This window comes from Halichoerus grypus, chromosome 14 (assembly GCF_964656455.1).
Source record: "Halichoerus grypus chromosome 14, mHalGry1.hap1.1, whole genome shotgun sequence".
Classification (NCBI taxonomy): domain Eukaryota; kingdom Metazoa; phylum Chordata; class Mammalia; order Carnivora; family Phocidae; genus Halichoerus; species Halichoerus grypus.
In genome coordinates, this window is record NC_135725.1 from 90,824,384 (window position 1) to 90,851,870 (window position 27,487).

At 59.8% G+C, this 27,487-nt stretch overlaps 1 protein-coding gene and 1 long non-coding RNA gene across 2 annotated transcripts in view; one reads left to right on the forward strand and one right to left on the reverse strand.

Moving 5' to 3' along the window:
• The first annotated feature begins 5,037 nt into the window (after window positions 1-5,037).
• On the forward strand, window positions 5,038-6,164 carry LOC144380090 (uncharacterized). Its single transcript, XR_013443879.1, has 3 exons — window positions 5,038-5,153; window positions 5,186-5,308; window positions 5,341-6,164. It is a non-coding gene; the product is annotated as an uncharacterized LOC144380090 (long non-coding RNA).
• A 128-nt stretch (window positions 6,165-6,292) lies between these two features.
• Window positions 6,293-27,487, reverse strand: part of SARDH (sarcosine dehydrogenase) — a 60,070-nt gene continuing 38,875 nt past the window's right edge. The window contains exons 17-22 of the mRNA XM_036108447.2: window positions 27,221-27,368; window positions 23,320-23,413; window positions 10,659-10,821; window positions 9,991-10,159; window positions 8,151-8,286; window positions 6,293-7,432 (exon numbers count right to left, since the gene is read on the reverse strand). Coding sequence (XP_035964340.1) covers window positions 7,307-7,432; window positions 8,151-8,286; window positions 9,991-10,159; window positions 10,659-10,821; window positions 23,320-23,413; window positions 27,221-27,368 — 836 coding nt within the window. The 3' untranslated portion in view covers window positions 6,293-7,306. The remainder of the gene's footprint in view (window positions 7,433-8,150; window positions 8,287-9,990; window positions 10,160-10,658; window positions 10,822-23,319; window positions 23,414-27,220; window positions 27,369-27,487) is intronic.

Sequence of the window (27,487 nt, forward strand, 5' to 3'; positions counted from 1 at the left end):
TCTCATCCATCAAATGGGGCCGGTGCCCAGTGATGGCCGGCACAGGGTGGCGCTGCCCCCGTGGGAGAAAGCCTTGTCCGAGCCTCCTTTCCACGGCAGGCACTCTGCCCCGTGGCTGAACTGGAACACGCCTCATGCTTCCCGGGTCAGCCTCCACCTTCGTCCCCTCTGAGCTGCCTCCCGTTTATGGCCAAGTTTGGCTCCTTGATGATTTCTGCAGGGAGTAACAGATGCGACTCTGTTCAGCCGGTTCAGCAAAAACGCTGCACAGCCTCCAGGGGAGTGAGAGGGTGATGGATGGGCCTCCCCGTCCTCCCCCCTCAGAAAACGTCCACGAAGCGGCTGCCTCTTCTTCTGAGAGCCACTTCATTATAAGACGCGGACAAACTGGCCCAGACGCTCTGCACTGCGTCGTATAAATCATGGCTTCCCGCGCTGTAAGTCACAGGGTGTGATCGCTGTGAGATGCCAAGCCCCGACGGAGGCTGGAGAGCCGGCCGGCCCTCTGTCATCCTTATAGCTTCGGGTGACAGGTGGAGGAGAGGCCCCTTCCTGCAAGGGCAGGCCTTGGGAGGGCGGCCCGGGGCATGCCCAGCCTCGGGCCTTCGTCTTCAGGCCCAACCAGACCCCCGTCCTTTGACCGTGATGACTGCCAGCTGGGACAAGAGTCCTGGTCAGCTCAGGGCTGTGGGAGAGGGTGCCAGGGAGACCCACAGGCCACAGTGGGCCAGCCTCACACCCACTGAGCCCTTCCTGGCCACCATCACTTGGTTCCCAAGCCCTACCCCCCAAGGCACTTGCAGCCTTCCAGTCTCCCCAGAGGAGAAACGCTTCACCCAGGGTCCCCGGAGGATTAGTGGTGTTGGGGAATCACACCCAGTTCCAGAAACTTCCACCGCCCACATTACCAGCCCCCCCCCCCCACACATTTCACTCACTCTCACCCTCTCGGGCTGGTCATCCTCTTGCCCGCCGGGAACAGCCGGTCGCGCTCCTCCTGCAGGGACCCTGCCTGCACGCTGCCCCATCCCTGCTCCCGGGTCCCGCAGCCCCGCCCCACCTGGATGGCTGCAGCCCTGTTCCTGTGCTAGCACGCCCAGCAGACCCACAGCACAGCTGTTCCTGCTCCCGTTGACAGAAAGGGAAACTGAGGCACACAGACCTCCAGTTAGGTGCCGTGGTCACCCAGAGGACTCAGCAAGGGCTTGTGGGAGAAACGCTTTATTACTGAAAACAGCCTGTCAGGGCGAGTGTGCGGCCTTGGCCAAGTCCCTCCAATGACTCTCGAGGCTCTTCTGAACAGCTGGGTGGTGGAAGAGTGAGGGTCTAGCAGCCTGCGCTCTCTTTCCTCTCTCTCCTGTGTGGCCCTGGGCGAGGTGCTTTCCCTCTCTGGGCCTGTCTCCCTTGCTGCCCTTTGAGGGGCAGGGGCTGCCAGGGTAGACGGGACCCACCAGCTGTGAAGTGCCCTGAGTCCCGGGCTGAGGTGTGCTCACCCAGGATCAATGTTGGGAGGGTCTGGAGGTGGGGGCGGGGAGGTATCCTCAGTCCGCAGCCTCCAGCCAGGGGTGTCTGCCTGGGCCCCGGGGTGCTGCCGGGCTGTGCTGTCTGGTGGCCATTAGCCTCATGTGGCCGTTCAAGCTTAATTTTCAGCAAATTAAAAGGATATAAAAGGAAACATTCAGGTTCTCGGTCACACCTGCCACATTCCAAACGCTCCGTGGCTACATGTGGCCGTGGCCTCTGCCCGGCACAGACGTACAGCATTCATTTCCTCATCGCGGGGAGTCCATTGGGCTGCGCGGCCCCCGGGCTGTGGTCCCAAACAGCACCAGCCTCGCCGAGCTGCGTGGGGGCGGGAGGCCCAGGTAGCCGATGGGCCGCAGCGGGCCGACTCTGGCTTGCTCTGCACAGAGCAGCTAGACCACCACAGGGTGCCAGGATTTTCCACGAGGGCATTTCGTCAGGACCAGTCTCCACGGCTAAGGATCATCCTTCAGGCTATGGGAGGTTTGGCCTCTGGGCCCCCCACCCGCATCCCGCGCCAGGCGTCAGCAGCACATCGTGACCACTGGCTTCCAAATGCCCAGCACAGACAGGCACTGAACATTCTCTGCCCCTCGCCCCCCACCAGCCGCTAAAGGCTCTCTCGGTCCCGGCCCCCGCCCACCCATCCTGTCGTGCAGATGGAGAAACTGAGCCCCAGGGATCCCCGGGTCCTCCCACCTTTTCCACTGCAGCGAAAGACAAAGCTTCTCATTATTGCAGAGAACCCCCCTTTTCGTCCCCTCCAGCCCTGGTAACACGCACTGAAAACCATGAACAATCTCCCTGGGACACACACCGTGCGTTCTATTTTCTCCCCACACACCCACCGGCCTCACGCACACATGCCACACTTCCTTGCCTTTTCAGGAGGCTCTGGGATGGAAGGCAGCCCACGGCGTCCCAGGAGTCCCAGGCCAGAAACTTCTGTTTTTGTGGAAGATTCCTAACAGGGACGTGGGGAGCCTTCAAGGGAAGATTCTAGACTAGAATCCAAGAGGCCCTCGCTCCCTGCTTTGGAACTGCAGAGGGGCTGGGTTGTGGCCCCCTTGAAAACCCAGCTTAAGTGGGGTCTCGAAGCTGTGCTCAGTGTATTTGCACATAAACCGGAGGTTTATGGACCCAGGAGCATCACAATGGCCCCCGAGGTGGCCCCACTGTCCCCTAGTCCCTCTAGTCCTGGGTCTCCCCCCACCCCCCAGCCCCTCTCCTTCCTCTGGTCTAACATACTCATCCAGTCCCAGCTGGGGAGCAGGCCCTGTGGTAGGCTCTGGGGCTGGACCCACACAGTCCTCGCTTACATTGCAGCAGGAGAGACCTACAGTCAACAAACACTAAGGAAGTTTACAGTACGCAGATGGCGGTGAGCAGAGGGAGTGCGGGAGGGAGGCCATTAGGGACATAAGGACAGCCTTGTCGAGAAAGGAGAAAGTGACATTAGTTAAAATCCTGAAGGAGGTGAGAAGGTGAGTCCCATGGGTATCTGGGGGAGGACCCTCTGGCCACGGGAACAGCCACGCAAAGGGCCCCGAGATGGGGAACAGGGAGGAGGCCAGTGTGGCTGAGCAGAGTGGGCAGGTGCGGCGGGAGAAGCGGGAGGCCAGAGAGGCTGCAGTGGGAGGCAGCGGCCAGGGGAGGCCAGCGCAGTAACCAGGGGTAAGGTGTGGTGAGGTGGCCATGGGGGCGGCCACAGGGTCAGGCTCCAGACAGACTCAGGAGGGACTGCCAGTGAGAGTCACCGGAACATCCTCACACAGACTCCACGCGGGGGCTCCTCCCTGAGAACTCAGCCGGAAGCCCAGAGGCCCACTCTGTCTTCCTGCCCCTTGTCCTGTGCCAGGTGGTGTTTGCCTCCTTTTGGGGACCTTTGCCCTCTGTCCTCCTCCCTAGAAGGAAATGAAAGCTTTGTCCTGGGCTTTGCTCCCGCTCCTTCCTCATCTGAAAGACATGGGCTCTTCTGGAGGGAAGGGGAAGGGGAGGAGAGGAGGGGGAGTGGGAGGGGGAAGAGGGGATGGAGGAGAGGGGAGGGGAGGACGGGGATGAGGATCCCTACAGACAGACACTTAGACCCCAAGGTGGTAGCTGCTAAGGGATGCCTGGGTGCTCGTGCAGGGTCACTGGGGGCCAGCAGGCCCAGGTAGCCCAGGCCTGGGGGGCAGCCCGAGGGGCAGTCTGAGCCCTGTCCCCTGGCCTGGCCTTTGGAGCCCTGGGTCAGAGAGGGGCTCCTGAGTTTGCCCAGCATTTAGAGGGTTAGCATGTTCGCAGGGGGAGCCTTGGGCTTTAAGCCTTTCATTTGGGGAGACGGGAGAACAAAGCCGAGAGTGGAAGAGGCGGACAGGGAAAGCAGCTCATGCTGGGAGCGTTCTGAGGTCTTGCCCCGCACAGCCCCTGGAGCCAGCCATTAGGCCGGGTGGCAGGCCTCCTTCCCCAGTGGGTGGAAGCAGCTGGCTGGGTTGATGGTGCCCCGGTGGCGGCTGGTGGCGGCCATGCTCTGCTGAGCCCTCCACGGCCCCCAGGCTCGGCCCCTCCTCAGGCCTCACGGGATGCCCCAGTGTGTCCCACTCAGGAACCCGGGTGAGGACCCCAGAGGAATGAGGACCTCAGCGGGGTCCCGGGGCTCCCGTGGCCTGCCACTGAGATGGCTCAGCCACCCGCCTCTCCACCAGTGACATGGGTCAGAACATGCTGGGGGGGCCTCTCGTGCATCCTCTCACGGAGGGGCGGGGGCTGAGATGAGCACTCAAGCCCCATCCAGGCTAGACAGTGCTCCCATGGGAGCAGGGAGGGTCTGTGGCAGGAGCCCCACTGGGGGCGTCCCAAGCTGAGGCAAAGCAGGGAGCATGAGGACTCTGCCCCCCACTCCCCTTTGCAACTGGGATGGCTGAGGCCCAGGTGAGGTAGGACGCTGGCCTGGGTCACACAGCAGGTCAGGCCTACCCCAGGACCTTAGCACATGATGAGCTCATTGTCTACAATCACTTTGGGTATGTTTCTGGTGCCTCTTTCCCTGGTGCTTCCATTGTCCCTTCCATCCACCCTGCTGGAGGGAGGAGGGCGAGCGCCAGCTCCCAGCACCTGAAGCATCTGGGAATGGAAGGAGCTGGGATTCACCTGGGCATTCTCCTGCACGGGCCCTTGGTCCTCACTGGGGAGGCAGGCACCTCGTCCCTGCCAGCCCGGTCCCTCCCCACTTAGCCCTGGAAGACCAGAGGTGGTGTGCCGTCCACTCTGACACAAACGCCAGGGCTATGTGCAGGGATCTGGGACCCACGCCGGGCTGTGTGCAGGGATCTGGGACCCACGCCGGGCTGTGTGCAGGGATCTGGGACCCGAGTCGGGCTGTGTGCAGGGATCTGGGACCCACGCCAGGCTGTGCAGGGATCTGGGACCCGAGTCGGGCTGTGTGCAGGGATCTGGGACCCACGCCAGGCTGTGTGCAGGGATCTGGGACCCGAACCGGGCTGTGTGCAGGGATCTGGGACCCGAGCCGGGCTGTGTGCAGGGATCTGGGACCCGAGTCAGGCGTGTGCAGGGATCTGGGACCCGCGCCGGGCTGTGTGCAGGGATCTGGGACCCGAAGTCGGGCTGTGTGCAGGGATCTGGGACCCGAAGTCGGGCTGTGCGCCGGGATCTGGGACCCGAGTCAGGCGTGTGCAGGGATCTGGGACCCGCGCCGGGCTGTGTGCAGGCATCTGGGACCTGCGCCGGGCTGTGTGCAGGGATCTGGGACCCAAGCCGGGCTGTGTGCAGGGATCTGGGACCCGAAGTCGGGCTGTGCGCCGGGATCTGGGACCCGAGCAGTCTCTGACGGCCCAGTGCCGCCCGCCTGATAGACAGGAGCCAGCAGGACCATCACTAAGTAGGGGCCTCTCCACCTGCCCTCCGGAGGGGACAGCGCCCCCCTGGCCCTGTGAGCTCCAGGGACTGCTGAGGCCGGCACACGGGTGGAGTGTGATAGTACAGGAGCCCCCTCTCTCCTTGTCTTGACTCCCAGCCAAGCTCAGCCCGGTTTGCCCACAATTCCTAGTGGCAGGACTCAGCCACAGTGAGGGCCCTGCCATTCCTTGTCCAGTAGAACCTTCAAAAACAGGTACGGCAACAGGTGTCTAGATTGGGGGGTAAGGAAGGACTGGCCCCGGGACACTTGGAGGTGAAGGCCATGTGGCCCATCCCTGAGCCTCCAAGGCATCGTGCCTGGGGCTGCGGCCTGGCCTAGACCTTGCTGCTGCCGGCAGGACGCCCAGGAGAGCTCGGGAGGTGGCTCCGTGGCCTCTCCCACGTTGTGACCCAGTGCCCTTCCGGGAGAGGCCGGGGTTATTTCTCCCCGGCAGAGAAGCGAACACGCCAACCGTGAGGACTCCTGCCTCTGAGCTCAGCCCCTGAGGCAGGGGTGGGATCGGAACCTGGGTCTGGTCCCCCGCACCCTCAGCCTCCCCCCCGACCCAGGACAGGCGGTGGAGGGGACACGTACACCGCCCGATCCAGGGCTCCGTGGCCAAACCGCAGAGCCCGGGGAAGCAGGCCAGGCCATCTGGGAAGCTGTCTCCCCTCCTCTCCATTTCTGGCCCCTCGGGGTCCACTCAGCTTCCACTAGACTCTCTCGGGCAGGAGCCAGGCCCGCCTGAGAGCAGGGGAGGCTGCAGGTGCTCCCGTGTCGGAGGCCTGTCAAAGCCAGAGGCCCAAGCTCCCCAGCCTGTGGTCTGGCGAGGGGGCCAAAAAGCTTTCCAAAGGCCATCTGAACCCAAACGTCTTCCCACGACTCTGACTTTATTAGCCTGACCTGTTCCAGCTCAGTCCACAGCGGGGCCGGCTAGTGTGTGAGCATCTGAAAGCAGCCAGGGCCCGCCAAGGACTGCCTACACCCCAGTCCCCCCGCTGCTTCTTGTGTGTGTCCGCGGGAATCCCGTCCTCCCTGTCCCCCGCACGTCTGTCGTCTTCTGCTCCCCAGAGGGTCAGGCAAGCCTGGGCAGGACCGCGTGGTGCAGCTTTGCTGCGGCTGCCCGGGCCCTGGGCTGCCCGGTGGCCATCGAAATCCTGCAGGTGTGTGAGCCGGGAGGGAGAGAGGGCAGGCAAGGGGAGACCCCTCCCACGCCCTGCTTCTGCTCACCTATTTCATGAGCTGGCAATGGTCAGAAGGCTTTCCCAAGTGAAAAGCAGGTCAAGGCAGGAAGAGCTTGCTTTCTAGACTCCCTTCCCTGCCAGCATCTGGGAAATGGGCCATCCTGCCCCGTGGCCTGACCACGGGGACCGAGCCAAGCTGGCATACCTGCTCTATGCTTCCCATACTGTGCCCACGGCAGACAGTTCTAGTCAATCCTTACTCTGTGCCTAATTCCAGACGCTCTCCAGTGATGCTCTGGGCGGTCCGCCTGTCAGGCAGGCCTGGGATTCCAGACGGAGCTCCGCCTCCCTGCTTTTACACTGGGTGTAAAGTGCTAACTGAGCATCTTCCCGGAAGCTTATAGAGGGCCACACGGCACGCTGCCTGAGCCCAAGACTTTACACGGTTGTTTTGTGGGGGGGTAGGGGTTGCCTAGCGACCATCCTTTGGTCAGTGACCACAGGATGGGCCCTCTGAGTCTTCTGTCCATTCAGCTGGTATCTGTTTGGGGGGTTAGCAGGCCTGGAGTAAGAGCAGGGAAGACCCATGTTCTGGTCGGGGTCCAGGACCTGGGCCAGGGTGGCGGGCCCTGTGTGGATGGTCAGCGAGGGATGGAGCAGGTCTCGGCCTCCTGATCCGTGGAAGTTCCGCCCCGTGGGCTTATCAGTAGAACCCCTTCACCCTCTTGTTGTCAGGGTCGAAGGGGGACTTCAGGTGAGCCCGGGCAGGGTAGGTCACCCCCATCCGCTCCAGAGCGTATTCCCCACTCTTCACAAAGTCCAGTGAGACCTATTGCAGGAGAGGAGGGGGTGGGGGTCACTTGTCACCTTGTGGGTGCTGGGTTCATACCCACCTGCCTCTTAGAGGGGGCTCGGCCTCCCTTCCTCCCCTCTGTGCCAAGGGCCCTCCTCCCAACCGAGGGGCTGCCCTGAGCAGGTAGGTGCCCCGAGTGGGACTTGAATGCCTGGGGCCCAGTAGAGCCGTGGTCTGGCACCAGTGGGGTTTCACCCGCAGGACAGGGAGGAACCGGGCTCAGTGGGGGATTATTGGGGTTTATAAAGTGTCACGTGGCAAAATGTGCCCATGCCCGCACACGCATCTGTATGCGTGTGCACACGTGTGCATGTACGCGTGCACACGGATGCACGTGCCCCCCACGCCGGGAGCGTGTCTGGGATGAGGGGAGAGAGGAGACGAAGGGGGTCCTGGGAGGGTGGTCAGGCGTCTGGCGTCCGCCCCAGGCTCTAGGAGCTCGGGGTGCCAGCCCTGGCCCAGAGCCTCTTTCTGACCAAGGGAAGCCTGGAGCTCCCGAAGTCAGATTCTTTCAGACGGAAAATACAGAAACAGCCCCTGACCCTGCCCGGAGACACGGCCCCATCAGCAGTGACCCGTGCGCCACTCCCACCGCCCCCCCGCAGCTTGGTGCAGGGGTGCATGCGGCGCAGGGGTGCCGGCGTGGTGTCTGATGAGGAACCCGGCTTCCCTTAGGGTGGGGGTCTCAACTCACCGGCCCGCCGCTGGGGTCCCGGATGTAGCCGTAGGCCAGGGTCTTGTCGATGGCGAACCCAAAGTCAGCCCTCCGGATGTGGCCCACCACTCGGCCGTTTCTCCAGATGGCCTCCAGGCCGAACATGGGCACTTTTCTGGAAGAAGCAAGAGAGAAGGCTGGGGCCCCGGAGCCCCCAGAGGGGGGACCTGCGCGGCCCCGGGGCCAGCCCAGCGCCCCCAGGATGCCAGCGCCCAGGCTCCCGGGGATGATCGGACGAGCGGAGCAGACCGCAACCAGGCTCTGCCTCCCGTGTCTGGAGGCCGCAGGTATCCGGGAGAGGCCTACCTCGCCACTGGGTTTCCGTTGACTTCTGAACGATTTAAAACCTTATGGCCCCGAGGCTTGCTTTCTTCTGCCTGGCTCTCTTTTCACAATAGGACGCGTCATCTAGCAAACGTCCTTTTCTTTAGTACGCGCAAGGTATGAGTGCTGACTACACGTTTTTGAAAATTCAGAATAGAAAACACACAGATCAACCTGCAATCACGGCCGCACCAGCGCCCAGAAGTAACTGGGCAAGTCTGGGCGCAAATCTTTGCAGACTCGTCCTTCCGGGCGCCTCGTTCATGGTGTTTATGGAGAGCTTGACTGTGCCCAGGGCCGTGCCCCCGAGGAGAGCCCGGGGAAGCTAGGCTGGGACCGGGTGCGGACGCGGCTATGGATCCCCCCGCCGAGCCGAGCCGTGTGGACAAGGTCCGGGGGCCTCTGTGACCGTCTGGGGAAGAGGCTGGGACAGACGGAGGGTCTATGGCACACCCTTGCTCTTTCGTCCCACCCCAGTCCTGCAGAGCACGTGCCGTTGGCAGATGAGGAAACAGGCTCAGGGAGGCCACCTATGTGGCCCAGGGCCCAGAGCTGAGTGGCAGCTCCCTACAACTCCTGGCCGTGACCTTCATCAGGATTGGGACCTCCCTGGCTGTAGCTCCGGGTGGATTTGGTGGCCCAGCAGAGAACACCCGGGCAGGGTAAGCCGGGCTGTGGCGAGTGCTGTCCGAGCTGCTCCTAGCCCCAGGGGTCAGGCTGCAGGCGCTTTCTGGAGGGCCACGGGGCGGAGGGCTCCGCAGACCCCTGCTCCGGCGGCGTCCCCACACAGGAGCTAAGCTGGTCCCCAGGAGGTGGACAAGCAGCCTGACGAGGCCCTGCCTGACAGGAGCCCGGGGGGAAGCAGCAGGACGATGACAAGCCACAGCTCCGCCCTCTCTGCCCCCCCCCCCCCCCGAAGCTCCTGACACTTCCTTTGATGGCTCCAGAAATCTGGGAGAAGTGGTTCCATTTGTGGCTACCTGTTAGCGGCAAATCAACCAAGCCCGGCCGCCGCGGTCCGGGAGACCGATGCTACCCAGATTCCCGCGGAGCCGTGGCAGGGCTGACACCAGCCTGGTGCTGTCATTTCAGAGTCGCTGGCCCCAAGTGGAGTCCAGGGAGAGCACAGGCCCAGCTCCCGGGGACAGAGCTGAGCCACCTGCTCAAAGCTGCGCCCTGGGTGGGGGGGCTTGGGCCCCTGCAGCGTGGGCTCTCCTTCCTGTGGCTGAGTTACCCTGTCCCCTGGCACCCAAGGTCTCCATCTGGAAGTGGGGAAGGTGGCCCCAGCCTGGGCAGTGGGGAGGATGGAACCAGAACACAGCGGGAGGTTGCTGCACAGTGACAGGGACGCTGGGCCTTCAGCCTGGATCCACCCCCACAGAGGTGGCTCAGTGGCGGCGTGCCTTTCTCTCTCCAAAGCTGTGTTTGAGGAGGGCGTGCCCTCGCCATGTCCCCTCGGGCCCTGCCGCTGGACGCAGGACCGCGGGCTACTCACTCATCCACCGTGAAGCACAGTAGGCGTCGGCGGAGGCCCTCGGCCCGCTGCTTCTCCAGGGCCTCCCGTCCCAGGAAGGGGACGGCCGACTTGAGCTTGCAGGTGAAGGCCAAGCCTGCCTCCAGGGGACTGTCATCGGAGCGCAGGTCGGCATGCCAGTGCCGGTAGCCTGTGGGGAGGAGAGCCCGGGGTCAGTGCCCGGCAGTGGCGGATGGGCTCCTCTGAAGGCCCGGCGAGGGGGGCGTCCTCGCCTGCAGAAGGTCGCCTGGGCCAGCCCTCAGCCTCTGCACTGCTAGCTGAGATGCTGGGGAGAACCCGGGCAGCACTGCCCCATATTCTTCAGACCTCCCAGGGAAAGCCAGGCGCTGACTCCCAACCCAGCTCTGGCCCCGTCCCCACAAGGCCGGGCAAGCACCTCTCCCGCTCACCCTCCAAGTACAGGTGTCAGAGACCCCAGCACCATCCCCAGGCCTGCGTGGAGGACCGCGTTCACGGGCAGTGCAGGAAGGGTGTAGGGGCAGGGCGGGGGGTGTGGGCTGGGGAAGCAGGCATGAGGGGGTAAACGGGAAGCAGACTGGGGACAGGAAAGAAGTACAGGAGGGCGACAGCCCCGTGCCTACAGCATGGCTCTGGGTGGCCCACCGGTGCTGCGTGGCTCCCGCACACACCTTTCTCGATGCTCAGGGAGTCGATGGCCCGGTACCCGGCGTTGACGAGGCCGTGCTTGGCGCCTGCAGTCATCACAGCCTGGTAAACGGGTACACAGGCTGGCCTGGGCACATGCAGCTCCCAGCCCAGCTCCCCCACGAAGGACAGCCTCATGGCCCGCACCTGGGGGGACAGGGCACGGCTCAGACAACCCAGGTCAAGGCCCAGCTGCCACTTACTGATGGACAGTCCCTACTGTCACCATTCTCATTAGCTGGCCCTGGGCCCAGGCCGGCCTGCCACCAAGGCATGGGGTCTCCAGGGACAGAGCTCCAGGCTCTGGCAATCTTTAAGGGGAAGAAGGGGTGCCAGTGGGAGAAAGTGGATACAAGGGTCCCAGGCCTCAACTCCTCTCAGTCACTGTGTGAGTGTCCATGACCACAGACCGAGGACTTAAAACAGCAGAAGTGTGCTGTCTCCCAGTTCTGGATGCTCGAAGCCCCACGTCCAGGTGTCAGCAAGCTGTGCTCCCTCTGGAAGCTCTAGGACAGGGTCCTTCTTGCCTCTTCCAGCTTCTGGGGGCTGCAGGTGCTCCTTGGCTTGTGGTCACTTCCCTCCATTCTCTGTGTCACGTGCCTTCTCCTCTGTGTCCGTGTCTTCTCTACTTTCATCTCTTATCAGGACACTTGTCATTGGAGTCAGGACCCCCCTGATCCTGGATGATTCCATCTCAAGATTCTTACGTTAATCCCATCAGCAAAGTCGGCAAGTTCCAACTACGGCCAAGCTTGCCAGTTCTAGGTGAGGGTTGGGACGTAGACCTCTGTTCTGGAGGCCACCATGCGAACACCACAGTGCCTTTGGCAAGTCCCCCAGACTCCCTCTGGCCTCAACTTCCTCCTCTGCAAATGGGGTCAGGAGCCTGGCTTTGTTTCAAGAAGCCCCGAGATGTGTGCGCAAGCGAGTTGCTGGGAGGTCAGCGGCGCAGCCCATGGCTCACCACGGCTGCACCCCGTGGGTTCAGAGGCCTCAAGAAGGGAAGCAGACAGGCGCTGAGTCGTCCCTGTGATTGCTCCCTAGCCTGTTCAGCCTCGGCCAGACGCTGGGCTCTGAAGACAGGCAGCCTCTGTCCCCAGGACCCGAGTCTTGGACTCAGCCAGAAGCACAAGGCAGCTTTGTGGCAACCATGGCCAGGGCGGGCCAGTGCTGGGAAGGAAGTCACCTGCCTGGGACAGGCCCGCTACAAGGTGAGCGGAGTTTGCGGCTGCAGACAGGCCTCCCAGGAGAGCTGGGGCCGGGGCGCAGAGCTGGGGCCGGGGCGCAGAGCTGGGGCGGGCACGTCGGGGAGGGCAGGACAAAGGCCTGCAGCGGGGTTGGAAGGACCTTATCATCAGGCTGCAGACATTCGTGAGAGTCACTTCAGTGAGACCTGGGCCCCAGGGGCCTGCAAAGGACCAGGGGCCCCCACCCCCACGTAGATGACAGTGCTGTTTACACAGTGTCCCTGGGCTAAGTTCTGCACATCACGTCACTGGAGCCCTTCTCGGCCCCACACGGTGGCGGAGACCGATGTAAATAACATCCAGGGGACGACACAAAAACAGAGGCACCGGGCCCAGCCTGAGCACATGCATCTCTGGTCTCTGGGTGCGTGTGGCTGGCACACCTCTACACCAACCAGGCCAGCAGCAGCACGGAGGCCACACCAGCAGGGGCCACGACTCCCTGCCCGACGCCGATGGCCGGGGTCTTGTCCCCGCCCGGTTGGTTTGCTGGCATGTCATTTACACACCTGGCAATGGGTTCCTGCTTCCTGGCCTTCAGGCAAGTCCTTGAGCCCACAGTGTCCCCACAGGTGAGGTCAGCCCCAGGACCATCCTCGAAACAAAAGGGACGTGGAGAGAACAGCCAAGTGCAGAGCTCACAGGGATGGAGGAGCTTATCCCATCACTGCCGTGAGCTTAGCTAAGTCCGCCTATGCAGCTCTGGCCGGATCCTGTCTACACAGGAGGGGGCGGAGGCCACTCTCCCAAACACAGACCTGGCTCCTTATAAATCTGACACTTTAATCACATTGCTGCCGAGGGGCTGGATTCTGAAAGCTTTTGAAACAGTGAACATTTGCTCTGAGTTGCCATTTGCCCAGGCCTCTCAAAAAACTCAAAATTGACACAGAAAATGTACTGTTGACATTTCCCTGCTTCCCTAGTGCAAGCCGTGGGCCCCTGACAAAGATTGCCTTGTCAACGGGGTTCTAATTTTAGACAGCCCACGGAGGAACTTGGGGCTCAAAGCCAATCTCATTTTGAAACAGGAAAAATCATTTTTAAAGCTCACCCATTAATGGCCCAAGATCGCAGGTTCATGTCAGACGCACATGCTCCCAGTTAAGTAAGAGGGTCAGCACTGGGGCTCAGCGTGAATTCACCGGTGGGGTGGGATAGAGCTCTCCCGGGCTCCTCTGTAGCTCCCAGGAGCCCCACGAGGCCAAGGGCTGGCGGGCCTGGCTCTCCACTGCACCCCTGTGCTTGGGCCCAGCACACAGTAGGTGCTAAAAAAATACTTGTTGAATGATGGAGGAAAACAGGGGCAGATGGACCTCTGCTTCTGGCAAAGTGAGGGAAAGAGTCTGGGGAATTCCAGGTACCTTTCTACATTCACAGAATTACTGGTTCTCGAGACATCCTGCATTTGTCTCCACTAAAGCAGTGGAGTTGGGAGAGTCCTCATTTCTTCTGAGTAGGGACATGTAATAAAGGGAGAAAGCTGAGAATGAGGATAACTGGAACATGGGTTCTGGGTCAACCAGACTCATGTGGGTCGACCTCTCCCCGCCTCTGTGCCCCTATCTGATAGATGCACGAGGCCATTGCTTGTGATCATTGAGTTCCTGGGAAGCATGTTGCCTGATTCACAGTCATCTGCCAGTAAAGACTGGGTTGGGTTGACTTTAAAAGCAAGCCCCAAACTGAGGCAAACCCCCTTGCAAAAACAGAGCCCCTCTCTCTTACAGGAACCACAGGCCCTGGCTGGAGTCACAAAATCATGGAAGGTCATCAGGAAGGGCCTTAAAGCAGGTTTTATTTAAACCCTTTTCTCACCCTAAAGACCCCCCAAAATACTGTTGGAATTAATAAACACATTCAGCTAGGTTGTAGGATACAAAATCAACATACAAAAATCAATGGCATTTTTCTACCTTAACAATGAACAATCCAAAAAGGAAATTTTTTCACAATTCCATTTCTAATAGCATCAAAAATAATAAAATACTTAAAAATAAACCTAACTATGGAGGTGAAACACTGCTACACTAAGACTACAAAACTTTGCTGAAAGAAATGAAAGATGATACGAGTAAATGGAAAGACATCCCATGTTCCTGGATTGGAAAACAATATCATGAAGATATCAATGCTACCCAAAGTGATCTACAGATTCAATGTATCCCTATCAAAATTCCAGGAGTACTTTTTGCAGAAATAGAAAAATCCATCCTAGCTTTCATAGGGAATCTCAAGGGACCTCAAATAGCCAAAACAATCTTGAAGAAGAATAAGGCTGCAGGACTCAGTTCCTGATTTCATAACTTACTACAAAGCTCCCATAATCAAAACAGTGTGGCGCTGGCATAAAAGCAGACAAATAAACCAGTGGAAGAGAAAAGAGAGCCCAGAAATAGACCTTCATGTATACGGTCAAGTGATCTTCAACAAGGCTACTGAGACCACTCAATGGGAGAAGAGACAGTCTCTTCAACAAACGGTGTTGGGAAAGCCAGATATCCACATGCAAGAGAATGAACTTGGACCCTTATCTTGCACCATATACAAATTTTAACTCAAATGGATTAAAGACCTAAGACTATACAACTCCCGGGAGAAAACAAGGGAAAGCTTCACATTGGACTTGGCAATGACTTCTTGGATTTGACACCAAAGGCACAGGCAACAAAAAGCAAAATTAGTCACACGGGACCACGTCAAGCATGAAAACTTCTGTGCCTCAAAGTAAACAGCCAACAGTAAAAAGGTGACCTACAGAGTGGGAGAAAATTTTTACGAATCATGTATCTGATGAGGGGTTAGTATGAAGAATACATAAAGAACTCCTACAACTCAACACCAACAAAACAAATAACCCGGCTAAGAAATGAGGAAAGGACTTGAACTGATATTTCTCCAAAGATGATCTACAGATGGCCAATAAGTATAATGAAAGGAGGGTCATTATCACTAATCCTTAGAAAAATGCAAATCAAAACCGCAATGAGATACGACCTCATACCCATTAGGATGGCTACTATAAACAAAAACAAAAACGAAAACAGAAAATAACCAGTGTTAGCAGGGATGTGGATAAATTTGAACCCCTGGGCCCAGCTGATGCAACTGCTAGGGAAAACAGTGTGGAGGTTCCTCAAAAAAAATGAAAAATAGAATGAGCACATGTCCAACAATTCTACTTCTGCGTAGATGCCCAAAAGGATTGAATGCAAGATCTGGAATAGATATTTGCCCACCCATGCTCACAGCAGCATTATTCACAATAGCTAAGAGGTGGAAGCAGCCCATGTGTCCACTGACAGATGAACAAACAAAATGGGGTCTATCCATACAATGGAATATTACTCAACTATTACAAGGAAGGAGATCCTGACACCGGCTACAACATGGATGAACCTTGAGGACATGATGCTGAGTGAAATAAGCCAGACACGGAGACAAATCCTAATCCACATTCCACTTACATGGAATTAAATTAGTCAAACTCATAGAGACAGAAAGTAGACGGTTGGTTCCCAGGAGCTGGGGGAAGGAGGAATGGGGTTGTTGTTTAACCAGTATAGAGTTTCAGTTTTGCAAGATGAAAAATTTCTGGAAATCTTTTGCACAACAACATGAATATAGTTAACATTACCAAACTACATGCTTAAAAAAGGTTAAGATGGTAAAAACAGAACACGCTTTTCTCCGTGGATGGACACCTAAAGCCCAGAGGGATTGGGTGATTTGCACTTTCTTGATGTTCGGGACACCAGGAGCAAGGGGGAGGCAGCAGATGCTGACGCAGGGAGGTGAGGGGCCCACTGCCTATAGGAGCAGCCAACACCATCCCTGGCGACTGACCTCCCTCTGAGTCTCTTCTGCAAGCCCTGCATGATATCGGTATGTCCTTCAGAGGCTCCTAGGAGCACTCAACAGAATCATCCCCATAAAACCCCAGGCAGGGTGCTCACCATCGGTGAGGCGGGGCTGTGGGCGTGCCCGTTTTACTGATAAGGAACTGGGGGCTCAGGGGAGAGCAGCCGCTTGCGCCAGGCCCACGGATGTCCTGGGAAATGTTTGCTCATCAGCTCCGGTGGCCGGGGTGTCCCCCTGTGGCATTTATCACTTTCCGTGGTATAAATAGCCCCACGTGGCCGATTTCAGGCCCCTGACAATTTCACCACCGCTCACCAGTCCTCCTAATCATTGCACCGCCCGCTCTCCTGCCCGGGCGAGCCCATTCCAGCCACTCGGAGGAAGCCCACGACTGGGAAGCAGCCGCGCAAGGGCTCAGCCAGGGTTTCCAACGGTAGCGCACGTGCACAAAGCCGGGAGACACACGCTCCCTGCCCTGGACTGACTCACTTGACTATTTTTGGGTGGTTGGATTTCAGTAAAATTTTGGGTGCTCGGGTGTTAGTAAAGATGTGATTCAGGGGCTTGAGCCCGTGCTTGGCGCCTCACTGCACCCCCGCCAGCTATCCGTGGACATGACTTGAATCCGGGGAGATGCTGGGTCACCGCCCCGGCTCAGATCAAGGGCCACGCAGGTGCCCAGGGCAGGGCAGGCCACGTGGCTCCCGTGGGATGCCCTGGGCATGTGCGTCACCAGAGCAAGCCTGGAGTGTGCCTTTCTGGGCAAGTATCACAGGAGGGCTCAAGCAGATGCGCCCACAGACACAAGCCAGCTTGTCCAACCTTTTCAGATCACATTAGCTCATGGCAGTTTTACAAGTTTCCAGGCATTTGGTTGTGTAACAGCACCCCCGAAACAGCAGGCACGTCCTCCAGCTCAGCCATCTCTTAAATAAGTGAGGATCCCAGGGCCCCTGGAGGCAGGGGATGGGCAGGGATCTGAGCCTGGGCAGCCCTCTGCCTTGAATCTGCAGGAACGGGGAGGGGTGGGGGAGGTTGGCCCTAGGTTCAAGGATCTTCGTGTTTCAAACCCCCTGGAGGCTCCCAAGACATCCTTGATTCTAATAATTTCCTGCTAGTGGGATGTGCAATTCTTCCCAGTGGTCTGCTCCTGAAGGCTAGTGTGCAGTGTTGGGGTCAGTTCTGGTGGTGACAGCGGTAGTAAAGGTGAGGGAGGTAATTATGGTAGTAACGAAGGTGGTGATGGTGGTCGTTGGCGGGGGGGGCATGGTGAAGGTGGTGGTAAGGGTGGTGGGCATGGTGGTGGGGATGGTGATGGGGGATGGGGATGGTGGTGAGGATGGTGGTGGGTATGATGGTGGAGGAGGTGGGGGGGTTGGGGATAAGGGTGGTGGGGATGGGGATGATGATGGTAGTGAAGATGGTGTAGTGGGCATGATGGTGTTGATGGTGGAGGAGGTGGTGGGAATGGCAGGGAGAGTGGTGGGGATGCTGGTGGTAGGGAGAGGGGGTTGGGGGAAAGATGACTGGAAACTAATTTCCAAGAATAAGAATTAATAAAAGGTATGATATTCAAGTCACATGTTGAGAACTTGACCCTCTCTAAGGATCTGAAAACTCCATAGACTGTCCAACCCTCAGGGTTCCTCTTCCAGGCCCCGGGAAGCCTGGAATGGGCCACAGACCCTCCCGCTACGCCCCACAGTGGCAAGCACTCCTCCCCAGCCAGCCGGCCCTGGAACCACAGGTTCCGAGTCACCGATCAGAGTTATTGCTCATCCCTGAGAAAGACGGCTGTCTGCCCCCACAGAGCAAGGCAGGCCTGTCGCGTCAGAATACCCAGCGTTCCCTGCTGAGAAAGGATGGAGTACCACCCTGGAGGAACTTCTGGAATGTCCGAAGTTCATGTCCCGGGGTCCCTCAGAGCCGTCCAAACTCACTCCAGCCACGCCTTGACCTGACGCTTTCGTGGCAAGAGACAACCCTGTTCCCCGGGGGGACGCCTTCAACAGTGGCTGTGGCCACGCGGACTTCTCCACAGCACCCATGGGACCCGCCCACGGCCCCCTGGCTTTCCAGAGCCACGGCAAATCTGCACAGCTCGTGCACAGTGACTTTAGGCAGCGGCTAAAACCCAACTGGCAAATGCGGGTGCCGTGAAGGCACGGGCGGCCCTGCGCGAGGCTCTGCAGGGAGGCCCGAGCCTCCAATCGGCTAGGTACCCGGTGCAGGTGGGAGAACATTCCATCCTGAACTCAGCGAATCCTCATGTGCCCCTGCAAGCACTTCATACCATCAGGAGAAGAAATTCAATGTCCTTTTGCCCTGAAATTAATTTTCAGAAGAAAATCACTTTATTGCTGTGCCTCGCGACGAGCTTGCAGCCCAGAGCCTGCTGCTTTCCAGAGGGGCCCCCTGTCCCGGGCCGAGGCGCCAGGAACACCATGTCTCCCTTGGTCACCACGCGGGGAGAGCGCTTCCCACCGGGAACCTTGCTGGCCTCGAGGCCAACACGTGGGAGGTAAGGACATCTGGTCAGTTGGCTGCCAAGGGGACAACTTCCCTCCGCCCCTTGTTCTTCCTCTAGGAATGCAAGCCTCATGGAAGCTTGGGGCCCAAGCATCTTGGGGTGTTATTGCAAAACAAGGACAGCACTCAGCCGGGGACGCCGCTCAGCCGGGGTCATCTGTTGGCCGTGAGTGTGGGTCACGGCGGGCAGGGCCCTGCTCCCCCACCCTCGGCCCGGGTGCAGTCTGGGCTCTGGCCCTCATCATTCCGTGCACTGCAACCAGGGGGCCTTACCCGTTACACAGGCACACATTCTTCTCCTGCATCTGGTTGGCTGGGATCCAGTTACCTCCCGTCGAACTTGGCCCAGCCCACCCTCTGGCCCCAGCATCCCCTCACACGGAGGGATATGGCGCCAGGATGTGCTGAAGCCAGTGCAAGATATTATTTGGGAGAATAGGAAATCCCCCTGGATTCAGAGAGAATTCAGGCTGTCTGGACAGACTCACAAGACAGCCCAGAAAGGGTTTTAGATATTGTCTAGGCTTTGTGTTGCGGGTGGGGAAACCGAGGCCAGGAGAGGTGGTCCCAGGAGTCCAGGGCGGGCCTAGAAGCCAGGCCTACAGGCCCCCAGCTCTGCTGAACACTGGAGTGACTTTGTTGTTGACCCTTGGGTTCTGTGCTGATCCAGCTCCCACCTCCCCGCCCGCCTGTGAGGCCACCACGGGGCCTGGGGGCAGCCCAGGTCCCCCACAACCTGTGGCCCTGCCCGGTGGACTTCCCCACCCCTCTTACTAGACAGTGAATGCAAAGCCCTTGTGCCCTAGGCTTGGACCATCCTGGACCATCGTGTGGTCTGGGCCACGTGGAGGTCAGCAAAACCCATAACATCAACACCGAGGAAACTAGGCCTTCGCTCCATTTTGTCCAAGCCTCCTTGGCCCTCAGGAGAATGTGGGATCCGGAGGCAGGATCCCGGCGTGTCTGGGGCACCAACCTACCACACCCTTAGCTGCGTCCCATCCTCGAACGTTCCTGCCCCCGTGGCCCTCATCTTCAGGAGCTGGGCCCCCCGGGGTCACCCGGGGACTCCCAGCCCCTAGGGGGTCACAGAGCAGGGGCAGTGACCCGACCTCCAGGTTACTAGATGTGACCTCCAGAGAGCAGCGGGGAGGAGGGGGAGGAGGAGGAAGGACGAGAGGCTCGGAGGCAGGGTTCTGCACAAAGATGCTTCAGCCAGGCACTTACCCAACTGCCCAGCCCCCTAGGGTCCCCACAGCATCTGAGGACAGGGACGCAGGAGTGACCCTGCAGGACAGTGAATCTGTGTGTTTGGAGATGGGCTGTTCTGAGGAGTGAGGCGGCGTCGCCCTGGCCCTGGGTGCTGGTGGGCACGGTCCCCCGCAGGGAACCGCGATGTGCTTCTAGCCGGGCAGGGGAGAGGAAGGAGTCTCTGCTGGCCACCCCGGGGCATGGGTTCCTCTAGTCCTGCCAAGGGGGCCAGGGGGCAGGGGCATGGGGGACCCCGTCCCAGGGCAGAGCTCCTCCCCACCCAGCACAGGCACGTTGCTGCCCAGCCCAGAGGCCCAAGTCACATCCTCTCCACCACCTTGTTGTTCTCACATTTACTTGTCTTGCCAAGACTCTATTCCCCCTCCTAGGAACGTGTTCCTGCCCGACGCAGGGTGCACCGTGCTGCAGAGTCCTTCCCGCCCCCACCCCCACCCCAGCAAGGCTGTGAGCCTGGGGAGGGCGGGAGCCCACCTCTTCCACCCCAGAGCCTCCGGGTCAAGCTCTGGGCCCGGCACCTGGGGGGCTCCCAGCCAACGTGTCTGGAATTAATTCTAGAGCCAGGTGGGGGGTGTGGGGGATCGGGGAGGGCGGAGGTGGGGAGAGGACGCTCAGCACTAGGAATGGATCCTGCAGTTTAGGCTAGAATGCCAGGGCTCAGGTGAGAACCTGGATTGGCCCAATGTGAGCCGAGGGTGCCAGTCTCCCGCAGGCGGGACCCGGCTTAGGAAGCTCTGTACTTTTGTGCCCACTCTCCCCCTGAAGGCCTGGCACAGCACCGGGCATGGGGAGGACACAGAAAATGCCAAATAATGGGCAAGAACACTGCATGGAATGACCCGGAAGGCCAGGACTGTGTACCTGGGACACCTGTCTCTGGGTCTGAGGAATCTGCCTTAGGTCAATAATCAGAGTCATAAAAGGACCACCATCAACGGGGAGCTCCTCACCGGGCTATTCCCAGGACAAGGACTGTCTAAGCATGGGCGTTGCTCGAGGAGCTGAGGGAGGATCACACAGGTTTTCAAAGTGGTTCTCGGAGAATATTTAAAGGAACCAGAAAACTGTTACAACTGGGGCACCTGGGTGGCTCAGCCAGTTAAGCATCTCCCTTGGGCTCAGGTCATGATCCTGGAGTCCCGGGATCGAGTCCCTGCTCAGTCAGGGAGCCTGAGTCTCCCTCTCCCTCTGCCTCTCCCCCTGCTTGTACTCTCTCGTGCTCTCTCAAGTGAATAAATAAAATCTTAAAAAAAAGAAAACTGTTACAACCACTATCAGAGAATAAAGCTGGGTGCACAAACTGTATTTGTGGATGGTCCTGCTCCTGTTTTAAGCTTCATGGACAGAGATCGGGGCGAGAAGCTTCTGTAAGGCGCACTGAACTGCTGACCTGGGCTTGGCTTCCATCTCCTTGTTCTTGGTTCACAAACGTTCCCAGTGTGATGCCCACCATCTCTCCAGCCAGACTGTGGCATCTCGTGCTTGGAGAGCTCAAGGGTTGCACCCGAAGGGGTCAGTGAGCTCTGCCTCCAGGCCCCCTGCCCGCTTCACCACCGCGCTGCACACTTATGGTTGGAAACTGAACATTTGTTCACAAAGTAATAAAATCCTTTTTGACAAAGCCAAGAAGTCTGTTCCAGAGGAGACAGTGAGGAGGTGCAGCCCCGTGGGTGTCCTGCACCCTGACCCAGGCATCTCAGGGCACCCTCACCTTGTGTCTGGGCCGCCTGTTACCCTAGGGAGGGGATCCCCTCGGTCCGAGACCTGACCCAGCCTGACTCCCAGGCCCAGCCGGACAAGGTGCAGCCAGACCACCACGGGCCAGGCCTAGGGAGGCGGCCAGGGCTGCGTGGGGCCGGCCCCCAGGGGCAGGAGGCAGCTGGAGTCCCCTGGCCAGGAACAAGTCCCGTCCCAGGTGCCTCGTTGGAGCGGCCTGGGCTGGGAAGGGAAGTGCTCCCAGCTGGTCCTCTCTCCCACTACCCCCGAGCCACACACAGGCCGAGCAGATGCCAAGCCTCTCAGCTCCCCTTCACACCTCCGCAAGCCAGAACCCAGTCCCCGTGGGGACTCACGGCCCAGCTGCAGTCAGGGCCTGCTGGATGCCGGCCAGGGCCTGGGGTCGCGCTGTGCCACTTTCTCAAAACACCTACCCTCTCTGGTCCTGGCAGGCAGCTGTGCACCAAGGAGGCAGGAAGCAAGCTAGACAGAGGAACCCCCCCTGCCCCAGCTTCCTGTCCCTTAGCTCCCTCCGGAGAGGGAAGGCAGGAACAGAGCCCAGCCAGTACTCCCCTGCTCCAGAGCAGCCTTTGTCCCCCACCCTCTCTGGCAGCCCCCCTCGCAGACCTCAGCACACACTGTTGATTTGCTAACAGGACCCAGGCTGGTCCTGGAACTCCAGCCCCGCCGCGGGCCAGGATCCCCCTCCTCACCAACATCCCCTGGCACTTTCCCCACCAAACCCCCAGTGAACACGGAGAAGTGGACAAGGAGAGGAGCCCCCCGGCCCAGCTGTCCATCCACCCGTCCCCTGACGGCCACGTCCGTTTTATTGACATGTATTTGTGTGCTTTTCTGTTTGGCTAGCTGAAGGCCTCGGGCAGTCCCTCACCCGCTCCAAGCTCGGTTTCCTACATCAAGAGCTGCTGCAGGGCCTGGGTCAGCTCACCCGGCCACGACCGCAGAGTGCCTGACCACCACAGGGATAATCACAGACAAGCAGTTCCCTTCCGGTGAGTCTGCCCTCTGGGGACACTTGTTCCCATCTGGACGTATTTTTGGTTGTCACAGCTGGGGGTGCTCCTGGCATGGAATGGGTGGAGGCCAGGGATGCTGCCAAACACCCTACGAGGCCTGGGACGGCCTCCAACACAGAGTATCTTCCCAAATGTCCACAGTGCCGAGGCTGAGAAACCTCGTCATGGAACCTTCACATCGTTGGGAAGATGACGTGGGCCATGCGTGTGCTGGGTGCTTGGAGCAGCGCCTGGTGCCCACAAGCCCCCGGCACATGGTGGCTGAGGGCACCTTGACCATCTGATCCTCCCCTTGGCCTCGGGGAGTCAGAACGGAGATCAGGATGTTTAACTTCCTGCAAGGACACGGAGGGAAGCGACGGGCTGACCTAGAGCTGGCCCCGGCCCGGCCCCTGGTCTCCGAGGAAGCTTCCAGCCAGAGCCGGGTCCAAGGGAGCCTGACACTGTCCACCGTTCCAGAAGCCTTGGGTCCCAGGATCTGGGCTTTCTGGGGCTGGGGTGGGGGGTGCGCACCCCCACCCCACGGAGCAGCCCCTCCTCCTCCCACACCCACAGTGCCGGGCGGGCAGGGGTGGGAGAACACCAGGGAAGGGCAGGCGCCTCCTCAGAGGCACGGAGCTCTGCTGTGCCAGCCGTGTCCTATGTGGTGGAGGCCGTACACAGCACCCTGACCCCGGGGCCTGTGCCTCCGAGGAGGGGGTGTGGCGGGTGGCTGTGCGGGTGGCAAGGCCAGGCTATGTCCTGGCGGAAGCCTGGGAGCAAGGCCCCCAGCAGGTGCCGGGCACTGGGCACAGCACCGGGCAGGGGGGCGGGGCCTGACTTGGACCCGTCAGCCTTCCGAGCTCCCACCGGCCTGTGGGCGGGAACGTCTAGTCCCCACCTCACAGTGGCGGCTTAGGGAAGTCAACAGACTGGCTCCCAAGTCCGAGCCGCAGGCACCCTGCCGCTGCCCGCAACTCAGCAGACGGCAGCCAGGAGGTACTTACCAGGTGCCCGGCGGCTCTCACCAGCTTGTGGGTGGAGAACGGGAAAGCCTCATTGCTCAGGTCTGCGTCAAGCACCTCCTGGAGAATGGCCCGGCTGTGAACAAGAACAAAGTCGGTTAGTCAGTCAGTCAACAAACACTCGCTGAGCACTCCTGGGTGCAGGCCCAGGCCAGGAAGACGCTGGGGATACAGCAGTGAGCAGGACGAGTCCCTGAACTCGCAGGGCAGACTGACAAAAGGGTATTCATAAAAGCACACCAAGATGAACCCGAGCCAAAAATACAGTCCACTAAAAAAGCCAGGAACAATGATGGGGGCGGTGAGCCCAGCCTGCGTGGAGACCAGACCGACATGGCTCCTGGGGCAGTGACCTAGCCATCTAACGCCCCCAGGTCCCACGGGCAGGAGGCTGGTTTGTGAGCTCCCCAAGGGCAGAGGTTGCTCTCCCACCCCCCACAGAATCCGGCTATCAGGCTTAGGAGTTTACCTGAGACCTCGCTGGGCCCAAAGCCCTCAGTATCCATGGAAACCCTCACTTCCAGGGCCCCTTGCCCCCTGGCCTCCCTCGAGGCCTTAGTTCACTCCTCGGCATAACACCCAGGTCCCCTGCCTCTGTTTAAGCCTTTGTCATCCTTCAGGTCTCGGCTCAGCTGCCACCTCCACCAGGAAGCCCTTCCTGACTCCCTGAGTTTGGGTCAGGTGCCCTTTATGTGGGTCATGAAGCTCTGATACATTTCCCGACAGGACACCTCTCACATGGGTTGTACTTGCCCCCCCTCCCTAAACCAGGCGCCCTGTGACAACAGGGCTCCTATCCCAACGTGCCTGGCACAGAAGGGCACACGGTAAATAGAACTGATTGACAACAGCCCAGCTTTGTGCCCCAGGGTGGGCTCCCCGTTGGCAGGAGACAGCCCCGCACAGGGGTACCAGCGGGTGCTGGGGCTGCAAGGTTCTGCAGCTCAGAAAGCTGCCCACCCTAATTCCGCCCCCACGGTGCTGGAGCTGCCCACCCACGCCGGCTCGAGGTGCCCAGCGTGCCTTATGTAACACACACCCCCGGCACCCACGTGCTGCCAGCCCCCAGAGAACCCATCCCCAGTCTTCCAGGAGCATGTCCTCTCTGCAGCCCCGGGGGCGGCCGGTGTCTTCCTAGCCTGTGTCCCTGCAGGGGAAGGAGCCTGGAGCTGCCGCCCGGGCTCAGGGTTTGAAGGGGCTCAGCAGCGCTAGGGGTAGCTCTGGGCACCAATCTACTGACGGGGCGGGCACACAGGTCTGCTGAACGCGGGCTGGGGCTCAGGAGGCTGTCCCTCCACCAGGGAGGCAGCAGGTGGCGCTGGAGGGCACAGGCCAGAGACACGGGTTCGAGTCCTGGCTCCCCTTCCTCACCCCTCGCCCTCACCCCGTCCTCCACGGGGACAGTGATGCCTCCTCCCAGGGCTCTTGTGAGCCAGCAGTGAGAAACTGCGATAGTGATCATTCACTTCTGCCCGGTCTCCCCCAGCCACACATGGCCACTTGAGTTTAACTGAATTAAAATTAAATATTCAGTCTGGCCAGACACATGTCAAGGGTTCAGTGGCCACCTACAGCTTAGTGGCTACCGTACTGGACCCCCCAATTACGGAACGTTTCCAGAGAGTTCTACCGGACAGCAGGTCACTGAGCATGGCCCACAGTCCGGGTGCTGTCTTCCCACCGGACAGCTCCGAGGGTCTAGCCCCACTGGGGGAGCTGGCAAGGCTGACCCTCGTGCAGGGACGTGGGGCTGTTGCTGAAGGAGAGGACACTCTGGAGCAGGAAGTTCAGGAATTACCAGGGGGATGAGATGGCTGTCACCGGCGCCCGCCTGGAGCTGCTTCTAATGAGGCAGAGGAGGCTGGCCCGTCCCCCCGGGGCCCTGCCTTGATCTGGCTGCCTGCACCCTCCCTCCCCTGCCCACCCACCTCCCCCACACTAAAAATAACCCACTGCCGGCTGAGGCGCAGAGGCAAGGGAGTGGAGGCTCCCCCAGGGACCGGCCAGGACCCCCGGCCCCATTCCGCCCACAGACGGGAGCCGGCCAGTCCAGGGAGAGATGAAAATCGCGCCACCGGATCTCCAGGTTCCTCTCCTCCCTTCCTGGCTCCACATGCCCCCACCCAGCCGTCCCACAAACCACCCTCGAGGCCACCAGAAGCACCACGCTGCCAAACGTAATGGTCAGTTTCTGGTCCTCATCGCACTTGGATCCACTGGCCACCTGGACACAGCTCAACACTCCCTCCTCGAAGTCCCAGCTTCTCTGGTCCCTGAGGCTCCTCACACACCTGCTGGCCTCCTCCCCCGCCTGGCATCAAAGACCCCATTAAAGCCCAAGTCCAACCATGTCTCTGCTCTGCTCAGTCCGCCTCACTCGGGGAAACAGCCCCTGGACCTACAGGTTCTCACCTCCTCTGCTCTCCGAGCGCACCTCCAACTGCCCTGCTCCAGCTGGCCTCCCTGCTTTTCCTCAGACACATGGGCACGCCCCTGCCACAGGGCCTTTGCACCTGCTGTTTCCTCTGCCTGGAACACCATCCCTCCAGAGCTCCAAAGCTTGATTCCTCATTTCTTTCCTCCAGGGCTTTGCCCAAATGTTCTCTTAGTGGCTGTTGGTCAAACATTTGACGGAAGCCGATCAACATTAAAGTATATGACCTACTCAGATTCTATACATTCGTGCAGCGAGCAAGTCCTGCCCATCTGCCGTGCGCCCCTAAGCAATGCCCACACAAAAACAGCTACAACACAGTCTGGGAGGGGAGGTTGGCCCGTCCAGGACCCAGCCGGGGAGCTGCTGGCTTGGTCAGCTCTAAGGCACCCGGGAAAATGGACCCTAGGGCAGGGTCTGAGCGTGCAGCTTGGGGCCCACTCTTCTCTCTCGGCAACCAGCTGTTCCCATCATTTTTCGGGAATACATCCTTCCTTTGACATGTGCCCTTTCTCCCCTGCCTGGACCTGCACCTCTCCAGTCTGGCAGGGTCCACCACTCAAGAGGCGTCTCCCCCACGCCGATGCACACCGGGCTCTGGGGTCAGTGATCGAGCACCTACCTAGCTGTGCCACCCTGGGCAAAGATCTCTACCTCTCTGTGCCTCTGTTTCTTCACCAAAAAGAACAAGAACAATTAGAACCACCTGCAAGGGCTATTAACCGTAGTTTCAGGAGAGGTCGTCACAGGGTTTGGCAAATCACAGGTGTCCATTTGGTGGTTGTTAACACGATCATTCTTCCCCTCTGGTCCCCCACCCCTGAGTCCCTTCCCTGGAGCCCAGCTGGAGGGATCTTTCCAAAGTGCACAGCTGCTCGGACGCCCCTTTGCCTAAGCCCCCCCTGTGACTCCACGCACAGCCAGCATCTGAGGACCTCACAGGCTCTGATTCCTCGTGGGTGGGAACGCAGCTCAGCAAACACAGAATGAACGAATGATTGGATCACCCATCGGCAGGCCTAATCACTGGAGGTGATCACGGAGGCATTTGGGCCTGGGGGGCAGTGGCCTCAGTTCCATACTACTCTCAGCCCCAGTGGCAGGGAGAACCCCAGCCTGGCTGTGCCCACTTTGAGATGGCATCAGTATCTCCTAGACTGAGTCAGCGACCCAAAGACACTCCCCCACCCCACACACACAGGCCCTTCTGTGACCCCTGAGCCCTCAGATGCTGAGTCACCGTATGGTTGAGTCTGACGCTCACAATAAGGGCTTTTCTGTATTCTAGTGCTTTGAAAACGATTTATCTGGCATGGCATCTCTGGGTTCACCAGAGCACCTAGCGAACCAGAACATCCCATTCTGGACCCGCAGTGGTTCTGCCCGCAGGACCCGGTTGGAGGAACCCGGGGCTGGGTCCCAGGGGCTGTGCACCCCGCGGCTCCTCACCTGGCCGGGCCCTGGATGCTGATCATGCCCAGGTCCTCAGAGCTGTCGATGAGCTGGCACCGGAATTTCTGATCCTGCAGCACTGTGCTGATGTGAGCCCGGTTGTGCTGGGCCACGGCCCCGCCCACGGCCAGGTAGTAGCCATCCCCTGGAAGAGAAGCACCGGACTCAGGATGGAGGGGGCAGCGAGGCGTAGCCCGAGGCCTCTGGGTTGAGGAAATACTTGCTCTTTTCGGGAGAGTGAACCACACAAGCCAGAGCACAGCG